We start from the raw sequence: 11,072 nt of genomic DNA, 5'->3' as shown, positions 1-11,072 counted from the left end.
AAAAAAAAAAAAAAAAAAAAAAAAAAAAAAAAAAAAAAAAAAAAAAAAAAAAAAAGGAAAGAAAAGAAAGTTATGATCAAATATCATAAACAATATGAAATTATGCAAGTACATAGCTGGAGGTTCTTATAGCACATTAGAATCCTTAAGACCTTTTGAGAAATCCTAAAGTTGGATAATTGAAGATCCACCAAATTACAGTCATTCTTATTTTTATATTTAAGTCAGGTGGCACTCTTATACTTTTAACTTTCAATTTAATGGTTGCTTACTTGGTAGATTAGATCTCGAATACTTTCCACACATCTCCTTAACAACAGTCTCTCCAATTTCACAGCTCCGATGGTTTAAGATTCTGACTATCCAGAAATTAGACAAGTCCCTCACTCGTCTTAAATAGTCTTCCATCTGCCGTTGGTTCAAGACACATATTTCGTGGTAACCATTTCCCAACAATCCTGAAGAATAAGTGAACTCCAATCAATGAATAGGGAAACAGTATCTATTTGCAATCTTGTTCATTGCATGACCCATTCACACATCCTTCATGAGTTCATCCTTCACGAGTTCATCCTTCTTAGGCATGTAATTTAGGCATGAGGGCTTGTTTTATTCAAATTAACCCTTTAATGAGTGCGTCTTGAACTTGATCCTGGGCTACTTTATATTTTGTTTGGGCTCAATAATCCATATGGTGAGTTAGAGAAACCAATGTGGTGGTAGTTGACTAGGTAATCTGCAGGATAGGTCTCAAATTCCCAAGAAAGGTTTGTACCTCCTCATCATGTACAAGGTTCTGATCTCCATCCACAAAGCCTTTAACCACTGGAGCTTTGATCCTGAGTATAAATACACCCTTCACACAAATTCTTTAGTGGAGTTAACAATTAATTGTTGAGAGGTTTTGCCTCCAATTGAAAGCTTGTTTTACTTCAAGAGTAAAGGGTTGTAACATGATATGGTAACTTTAACCAACTGAACCTAAGAACCCTCAAACTCTTCGGGATGCAAATCCCTACATCACAAATGCTAAAACTCCCAAATCAAATTGATTTCATCCAAATGACTGTAACCCTTGGGAATTTGATCTAACAATCTTATTGAAGAACAGAATCTTTAAATCTAAAATATCTAAGAACCCCAAAACGATAAGAATTACTCTAAAGAAAGTAAGATTCGGATTATCTTATTAATCGAAATCTTGCTGAAGAACAAGTCCTTTAAATCTAAAATATCCAAGAACTCCAAACCGATAAGAATTACAGTAAGATTCAGATTATCTTGTTAATCAAACATCTCGAGGCAAAAATACTTGTTTGAGATTCGAATCACTCCACAAGTAAGATTGATCAAGTCAAGCTTGAATGATTCTAAGCATGCAACCACTACATAGAATTACAAAAAAAAAAAAAATTAGTAAAATTAGTCCTAGGCTAAAAGAAAGCACAAATGCCCTTTCTACTACATTTTCCAAGTCTATTTTACAAAGATAACACACATGACTTTATATAACCTCAAAATGAAACCCTTGACCTTCCATGAGTTTCAAGAGCTGTTACTTTCATTTTTATGACCATAGTTAGCCACTATGTAAATGAAAACTTAAAGTACATAAAAATTCTTATTGTACATTAATGAAATACCGTAACTTTAAATTATGGTCCATCCAAAATTTGTAACCATCCAAGAATAAATGAAACTTGATTCTTATTTAGTGTGGCATGAATTACAACTTGAGTTTATCTTGTGGTAATTTGAACAACATTTTTTCAGCATCTTCTTGTCGTTCATATTGCATGATTGAGATGTTTTGGTTCTTATCACAACATCTCATGATCCAATGTACAAAGAATATAAACAAATATTTTTAAATTGCATCACTATCATTAGTTAATAGTTTTTTTTTTTTTTTTCTCATTTTCCAAATATTATTATGGAATAACGAACAAAAAAAGGAAAATAACTACGCTGACCTTCCCATTCCATTCAGACCAAACACACCAGTGAGGAAATGTACCAACTTGGTAGAGGCCCCCAGCATCCCATGCTTCTGCAATGAGCTATTTCCAAGATAAAAAGGAATAAGATTAATTCATAATGATAGCAACAAAAGGAAGAAAGGAATTAATCCTTCAGATGGTGACATCAAATTCAATCGATATAAAATTCCTTCCATGAGATCAGAAAGAAGACTAAATACTAAGAACCATGTCTTAAAGGAGTGCGTATTTTATTTACTTGACGTGCACTTCAAACTCAACCCTAATTATTAAGATCGATGTACAACCATAATAATAATTAGGAAATCCAAAATGATGAGATTTTAGGTTTGTAGAAATGATAGCTAAGCAGATCAATTAAGATTGTGAGATTAACTCCATGTTATAGTAAATTCTGGTGAGACCTAGAAAATAATCGGTGGAAGCTAGATCAGTTCTAAGAAAAAATTTGGAGACAAGGCTAAAGGACATATTATCTTTCCCAATAAAATCATAATTCTTTATCCGTAATTAAGATAAAAGATCTAATGAAGCTCCATTTTGAAAATGTTTCGCCTAAAAACCACACTCCAATTTAACTTGTATGAAACATTAAGTTGAAGATTGACATTTCATGAAGATAAACTGGATAAGTAATCAAGCATTGCCTAATAAATCCTCAAAGAGGAAATTATCCAAATAATGATCAAAACCCTTGACTGTCGATTTCTGAAAATGAAAATGTTTACAGATAAAAAAAAGGTTTAGTTGCCTACTCCAAACGCCTGTTTTGCAGTTATTTTGATTTTGAGAAATGGGAAAGAGTTTAGGTGCAAACTGGATCATGTAATATTCCCAATACTTTTCTTACAATTTCCTTACAAAAGAAATGTATCATCTCCTTTTTTCTAATTTTATCTTTATCTACTGCAACCACAACCTCCAAAAATGAGGTAGGATATGGTACTTATGTCTCCACTGACCACTCGGTCACTAGGGCACACCCCTGATCACTTGAAAACTAGTATATCAAATTCTAGAAAAACAACCATATCTCTTATTTCAAGAGATGATTGATGAGATGATAATGGGATAATATTGTTCCCAACAAAATATCACCGATAGAATATTTTGAACTCATGGCACACTGTAATAGGCGACGGTTTTTTGTTGAACCATATTCTTACGCCTAGTACAATGTACCATACAAGGATGATGTATATTCACTTCTAAAAGGATCTATACTGAAAAAAGACAATGATCTCACTGCATTTGAAGTTTTCTACACATTGAAAAAGGAGAAAATTATGAAGTTAAATCAAATTGAAGATGCAGCAACCTGCCCATATATTAACTTCTGATGAGCAAGAGCTAGTAGGGTTAATTCAAAAGTAGAGTTCAAATAGATAGTTTGTAGCAGATTAGATAAACCGTATGCTTATAATTGTCCTTGAAGCACACAATCCAGTAGAAGAGAGGAGTTTAGAGTAAATACCTTCACTCCTTGAAGTATTGGGTCATTACTTATCATGTCAATTAATGGAGGATTGCCAAGAGGAGAACCAGTTGTGAGTGTGTCACCTTCTATTGGATTTCCGTACACGTTTACTGCATCCCAGAGACTGTCCACAAAAGAGGAAAATGATGAATAATGAGAAAAATATCCGTCCATACAGATATTAAGTAACAGATAGAAAGTTCAGTCAATAACCTGCTACCTCTGGTCATTATAGAAGCAAGATCAAAGCGAAACCCATCCACGTGCATTTCTATCACCCAATATCTACGGCCAAAGGTTTTCTTCTCAAAAAAACAAAAAAATTATTCTGAAAATGCAAGATAGGCAGGCAATCACAGAAAAATCAAGTCCAGGTATAACATGTGCACTTGTTCAGAAGTCAGTAGATATATTTCTTGCGTAACAAAAATACTTATAAGGAGAAAAACCTTGTGAAGGTGTGAACGATTAAATTCATGAGATTGACATTTCAAGACTCCTTGCATGAGGGAGGAACAGAGGAGATGACCACAAAGGTAAAGCCAAAAGATTTGATAGACTAAAGTAAAACTAACGGTAAGACGCAATAATCTGATAGATAGCAGAATATTTAAAATATAGAAAGCAGGACATGCATAAAATCCTACTGATGATATTCGAAGACTTTCTTCTATGTTATTAGGGCTGGTGCCTACTCTGAGAATATTTTTAGGAGTTTAGTTTTGGCTCTGCGCGGCTGTCAATTTGTATACTGAATTTGGGATAGTTCTGTTTACACTTCTAATGTGTTTTGGCTTGTAATAGGTTATTTCTGTCTGTTTCAAGACGAGGGAGAGGCTCTTTGGTTTGTAGCTTTTTTTTTTCCCCTAATTTGAGGAATACGTGGCTTGAGTTTTAAAAAATAAAATTCAGGCGGGTTAGAGAGTCCTTGAAAGTAGGAGTGGACTATGACTAGGTTTGACACTTACCTCTATATATCTACTAGGAGTTTATTATTTCCCGCACCCTCTCAATAATTGAAGCTCTTTTTGTGATCTTCAATTTGGTTCCTCGTACAGACCCCTTTTACAGTGGGGCTTCTCTCTCTTTTTCTATTTTCTTTCTTTTTTTACTTCTTTTTTGTTTTGCCAAATTTTGTTCTTGTTTAGTTTTGATATATTGTGGAGCAACTTTGCTTAATTCCCTATAATTCTTTCTACAAGCAGACATCGCATCTTTCTTTCTCCTATACCTCTTTTCATGTGTTTCTATAAACCGAAATTAACATATGCCAAAAATATGGTATCTACAACTATGATATATCTACCTCAAGCAGTCCACAATAAATCTACGTACAGCTGGATGATTGCAGTTAAATGTGTTTCCACATCCTGAATAATTATAAAACTCTCCCTGAAAAACAATGGTAAGACTATATAAAATAAATAAATAAAAAGGATGAATTTAGATTTTTCAACATGAAGCATTAATTAAAAGAAGGCAAAAAAAAAAAAAAAGGGAAATAAGAAGACTAAACTAAACCATACCCATTGCTTTATCTTCCACTTAAATTTTAGCACATAGGTAATATTGCCCTACCAGTTTAAATTTAAAGCAACCATCCAGTGTAAGTAAGAGAAATACTGTATGCCCAGGCTCCATCAATTGAATGCACATATCACAGGCTTAAACATATATAAAGAATTAGAACCAGCCGTTAGTTCCTAAATATTTCTCCATTCACCATTTTATTTCAGCAATTATCAACTCTAAAGGTCTTTTCTTTTCCTTTCTTTTCTATGCAACAAGCAGTGGCATGCTTAGGTTTTCCATCCTCTAGGATATCTTAAACATTAGATGGGAGGAAATTAGGGATTTTCATTCCACGATTAACCACAGTATAAAAGGAATGTACGTGTTTCAAGCAGTTGAAGCACTATCAAAATATCATATAGATAAAATAACATAAACTTTGAAGAACGCTGAATTCAGAAAATTGAAAGACCATTCTTCCATCTTTTGTTAATGCTTTTTTTAAGTAAGAAACTGAGAAATCATACTGATGCCATGTTATTCTCCTCTTAATAAAAAGCAAGGACAGCTAATTATAATCTTACAGATACGTACCATTGGAGCAAGCATGTAATACACATTATTATCAACACCTCTGAAAGAAAAAATTGGGCCATTTTCATTCCCTTCAGCCGTGTGATTAAAAACTACATCCATGATCACCTGACCAAAAAAAAGAAATGCTAGATAAAAAGGTGAAAATAAGAAATCTTTCAAAAGTAACCACGGAAGTATTTCAGTCTTCCACCTCAATTCCACGTTTATGAGCTTCTTTAATGAGAAGCTTGAATTCATTTATAGCATCCTGGCCACAATTTCGAATGCCGGCAGAAGAATATCTTATCATTGGTGACAGGAAACCGACTGTTGAATATCCCCAAAAATTCACCCTGGACAAAGATTTGGACTTAATATGATTTAATGACAAAAAAGAAAAAGACAAAAATCAAGAAACTTGGTATATGGACTCATTTATTATTATTATTTTAAGGAGATCCAGAATCCAACATAACTAATTTTTCAAGCCATTGGAAGACAAAAACAGTCAAGGACATCAGCCCTTTTTCAGAGGAAAATTTGAAGCCAGCATTAAACTTGGCAAAAAAAGAAAGAAAGAAAGAAAGAAAGAAAAGAAAAGAAAAGTAAAAGTTCTCCAAATGAAGGAATCAGATAAATACTTATAGTCACCCAAGACAGAGTTGTAGCTGTAGTATTCCAACTCATTGAATTCATGGCATGGCATTAACTCTATACAGTTGACCCCAAGTTCCTGAAAGGAAAAATAATTAAAAAGAGTTGGGACACTATATGCATTACTTGTTATAGATATCAACATTTGTGGTAATGGAAGGACAGAACCATAGCAAGGATTCTAAATTGCATTTACAAACAAAAAGAGAAAATTAAACTAAGAAATTATTAGGTTCAAAGTCCATAAAGTTGAGTGGAGTGATGGGCAGAAAGCCTGATCAGATACAAAATACAATACTTCACTAGGTTTGAGTGGAGTGATGGGCAGAAAGCCTGATCAGATACAAAATACAATACTTCACTAGGTTTGAGTGGAGTGATGGGCAGAAAGCCTGATCAGATACAAAATACAATACTTCACTAGGTCACGTATATATTTTTAACTCAAGGAAATGCTAGCCTTGATGCNAACACCCACAAAAAAAAAAAAAAAAAAAAAAAAAAAAAAAAAAAACCAATCCCAACTAAAGAAAGGGACTCTAATCAGGCCTCCCATAACCAAGCCGAAAACAAAGAGGTTCAAGAACTATTTGATCAAATAATGAAAATGTTTCATTACCACTAGCAAGTAATTCTTCCATACCATACCTTATTTTATCTTTCACTGAAACATATTTTATAAGTCAGTGACATGTAGTAGTTTTAATTCATGGGTCAGCAAGAAAAAAACTCATAGGTTTGGGAATTTGATAGTTGATAATTATATTTGACTTTCTTTTATTAGTTTACTAGTTTGCTAAACATAGAAGTCAAAAAGTAATTGAATTGTTTGTAGACAACATTAGTTATACAGACTTTTATAGTGCATAACCAAGAGTTTTTGATACATATACAACCAAGAGTTCATGATGATGCCAGTCCCCTATATAAGATAAAATTCCTTTTGACTTTTAATTAATTAATTCTAAATTTGCTCAAAAAATTGAAATCTTCTTCTTAACATTATGTTTAAGCTGGGAACATGAAAAGCAAAATCAAGAATGGATAAAAAATGTTGGACTTCGCTGACAATAGCTTTTGCAGAGTTTTTTAGATAAAAGATATATTAATTGATTTTAAGAAAAAGGCACGCAGAAAGGGGTATAGATGATTGACTTGTAATAGAAGCACTCTGTAATGTACCTTCAAGTAATCTAACTTGTCAACTAGACCAAGATAGGTGCCAGGAGATCCTGATTGACTTGATTCATGCCTGGTGAACCCCCGTACATGCATTTCATATATTATAAGATCCTTTTGTGGGTGTTGCAGAGGTAAATCCCCTTCCCAATCAAACTGAAAACATCACATCAAATACATATTGATATATCAGCATGTTAGATGCCTTCAACATAGAAAGCAAACTACAACGAGATAGAACTGTATTGTCTTTCAAAAGCATTTATAGAGGGAGACTACTTAACTTCCTGTGGCTTGAGGAAGAATCATTTTCTCTTCTTTTTTTTTTTCTTTTTTTTTTTTTTTAAAATAAGCATTTAGGGTCCAGAAAAGGTTTTCTTCTTGAAGAAAGGCATTTTTCTCTAAACTAATAACAATAAGAGATGATCTTTTAAAAGAATATAATGCAATACAGTCAAAATAAAGATCAAGTAGCACTGTACCACAATAATCTTTCCCTTCGTGCTTCAACTTCAATTAATATAAGCTTACTAGACAAACTACAGAAATCTGAAAGCAAAAGAAGCATAGAATGGTAAAGCTAGCCAAATGGGAAGTGCATTTTCTACCTCATCATCAACGGTGGGTACCATGCCAGCCATTTGGGGCCAGCAGTTGTCATCGGGTCCCAAGGCACCAAACTCCTCTCTGCTAATAACGGCCTGAGGAAAGAAATAGGAAGTCAGCAAACTCCTCTATACACCCTCTCGAACAAATTTCAATTTATTCACATCACAGTAGGGAAATAATACAAATGATAAATATGGGATAAAACTAATCATCATAAATGAATACAAAAAGAAAATGTTGAAAACACGAACTTTAGCATATGGATCCAACAAAATCCGAGAAGGGTCAAAGTAGCATCCTTCCTGAGGTGAAAATTTCCCACCAAATTTGTACCCATATAGCATATCGGTAAAATCTCCCTTCAGAAATACATGCCAGACATCCCCAGTCCTATTAGTTAAGGGATCAAGAGTGATCTCCTGGGCCACTCTCTTCTGTAAAAAGTAAGCGGTAACCGTTAGCTATAGTGAACCTACGGTTGAAAGCAAACTAATTCAAAGATCACGTTTACAGAGAAACTTCTTGAGCCATGATTGCCTCAAGAAATATAAGTTTTGCAATATGAATTCGTGTGAAGGGAAATGAAACATTAAAAAGAAAACAGAAAAAGAACCAACAAAATAATAATGATAATAACAAAATTAAAGGTGCTACTCCTTTAGTTCGCCACAGATGTACTTGTTAATTGTGTATAGAGTTCCATCCAAAGAAACGCTGCTCGAAGTTTTTATGCATATCACCATAAATTGAATATAATAGCTATAGCTACCGGTCGAATGAGATGCTTGCTCTTGAGAGAGAGACGGAGAAGAAGAAAAAAAAAAAAAATGGACAGTGTATAAGCAATAATCCGAGACGATTTCGACTTAACCTTCTGCAGATCAAAAAGATTTATCAAACACAGAGTAGCTGAAACCGCATTGCCAGAATAGATGGCGAAATTAATCCCGCCGTCTCTAGCTGTGGCACCGAAAGGAGTCGGAGTGCCCTCAAAAACTTCAAAACGATTCGAATTGGAAATCTCCACCTCTTCCGCCATGGTGACTGAAGTTCTCACCTCTGCTCCACGACTACTCGCTCTAGTCTCCGATACATTGATCCTAGAATGAATCCAATCAACATCCAAATCCAAATGGATATCACTTCTCCTCCGAATTGGAATTACATTGCGCTTCGAACTACGGCGTCGAAATTCGGGAAAACTCGAATTTGAAGTACGCAGAAAGGAAACAGATGAAGACAACGATGCACTCCGAGTAACCAGCTCCATTGTTCATAGAAGTAACCTCATCGCATGTTCATGGAGAGTTAACGAGGAATCAAAACTTAGCTAGGTGAAAAGTGAAAAGGTATGAGCTCTTATTCAAAGCGTTGCTGTAGTTAACAATGGAAGTGAACAAACAGGGAACTCGTTGCTTCTGCCATTGCCGTTCTTTTCAGAGAAGTTGGGTCCACAGCCATCGTTTTCGTCCATGGACGCATGTGGTAAGAGATGGGACGGATTGTAAAGGCTCCGATGTTACGCGCCACCGTTGATTTGGCGTATTGACATTTTCTTGGGGGGAAATTATTCCGACTCCTCGCTCTCCTCTCGCAAAATATTTCTGAACCTCAAAATATCTCCGTTTTTCTTTCGCCTTTTTTGGGCTTCTATGCATATATATATATATATATATACACACACGTGGAAACTTCTCTAAATTATAAAAAGAAAATATCTTTATTATTTAATTGCAATATTATCTTTAAAAAAAATACCGTTAGAATATGGACCGAAAAGTGTGTAATTTAATACAAACAACCATTTTAATCATAACTGAATTTTTTTACTTAATAGTTATAAAAGGTAAAAAAATAATATTGTAAATTTTAAAAAATTATTAATACTAAGCGGTCATTTTTTTAATTTAGCTTAATTACAAATTTAATCCTAATTAATGAAATTTAGTGATTTTCCACTTAATTAATCATTAACCATCTGCAATAGTGGATACTAATTATAGAACTTTCATGTATAGATAAAGACATTGTCGTGACATAAATGATTTCATACTGTAGTCGAAGAATGTTGGCTTTGACATAAAAGATTATTCCTCTCAACATTGACAAAATAGAGACATCTTTCAAAAAGTAATGATTAAATTCATCACAAGATTTGACAAAAAAAAAAATGAAATTCAAAATCTATAATTCTCCTCAAACACGAGCCTTAATTGTTGCATATCGGTTTGTTTTTCGACTTCAATCTCTAACACCCCACACTAATATGGAATTTCAGTGACCGAAAATTAGTAATTAACGCGATAAGAAACTATGGAATACCATCAATCTAATAAAAACAAGAATTTGGTTGAACAATAAATCAAATTAACTTCGACTATTTCGGATTTTCAAGTGAGATAGAAAAAGACATGTAAGTCAATCGTGTACGGATTAAAGTAATCCATTTGTATTGAACAATATTAACAATTGTAATTCTCTAAATAAATAAATAAATAAAATTAAATAAACAAATCATGAGCAAGTTGCATAAATAAACAAATATTTTTCTTTTATATTTTAGCCTAATTTTCTTCGTAAGGATTCTTTCAGATCTTTTATTGTCGGCAAAAAGGAAAGAGATTTGTCATTGAATTTGTGTAATAAGTTAAAAAAATAAATCAAATGATATTCACATTTCTATGCAATTTTTTTAAAATTCTATTATCCTAACTTAAATATGCTTTTAATTCAATTATTATAAGTTAAGATTTTCATTTAATTATCTTCATGCTCTACTCTTTATTACAAATTATTATCATATTAATTAATATACGACAATATTTTTTAAAATTTTATTGATAAAATTTAAAAATAGGTTCAAATGTTGTGTTTTTAGGATTAAAATAAATAATAATTTAACAAATCTTAATAAATAAATTAATTGGACCAATATATTATTATTTTAACATACTATAAGTATAAATGGAGTCAAAACTATAGGAACCATATATTATTTTTACATTTGAAATTTATTTTAATAAAAACTAAAAAAAAAAAAAAAGGTTATTATTATTATTATTATT

General features: G+C 32.8%; 1 protein-coding gene across 1 annotated transcript in view; it reads right to left on the bottom strand.

Annotated features, from left to right (window-relative positions):
- The window catches only part of LOC111472580 (isoamylase 1, chloroplastic), a 15,110-nt gene extending 5,477 nt beyond the window's left edge, over positions 1-9,633 (bottom strand). Inside the window, exons 1-11 of the mRNA XM_023118197.1 lie at positions 8,879-9,633; positions 8,259-8,441; positions 8,007-8,099; positions 7,402-7,554; positions 6,207-6,298; positions 5,777-5,918; positions 5,584-5,691; positions 4,784-4,869; positions 3,691-3,762; positions 3,475-3,601; positions 1,974-2,060 (exon numbers count right to left, since the gene is read on the bottom strand). Coding sequence (XP_022973965.1) covers positions 1,974-2,060; positions 3,475-3,601; positions 3,691-3,762; positions 4,784-4,869; positions 5,584-5,691; positions 5,777-5,918; positions 6,207-6,298; positions 7,402-7,554; positions 8,007-8,099; positions 8,259-8,441; positions 8,879-9,277 — 1,542 coding nt within the window. The 5' untranslated portion in view covers positions 9,278-9,633. The remainder of the gene's footprint in view (positions 1-1,973; positions 2,061-3,474; positions 3,602-3,690; positions 3,763-4,783; positions 4,870-5,583; positions 5,692-5,776; positions 5,919-6,206; positions 6,299-7,401; positions 7,555-8,006; positions 8,100-8,258; positions 8,442-8,878) is intronic.
- Positions 9,634-11,072: the final 1,439 nt, after the last annotated feature.

This window comes from Cucurbita maxima, unplaced genomic scaffold, assembly GCF_002738345.1.
Source record: "Cucurbita maxima cultivar Rimu unplaced genomic scaffold, Cmax_1.0 Cma_Scf00002, whole genome shotgun sequence".
Lineage (NCBI taxonomy): Eukaryota > Viridiplantae > Streptophyta > Magnoliopsida > Cucurbitales > Cucurbitaceae > Cucurbita > Cucurbita maxima.
This window is presented reverse-complemented; position numbering and strand designations above follow the sequence as displayed.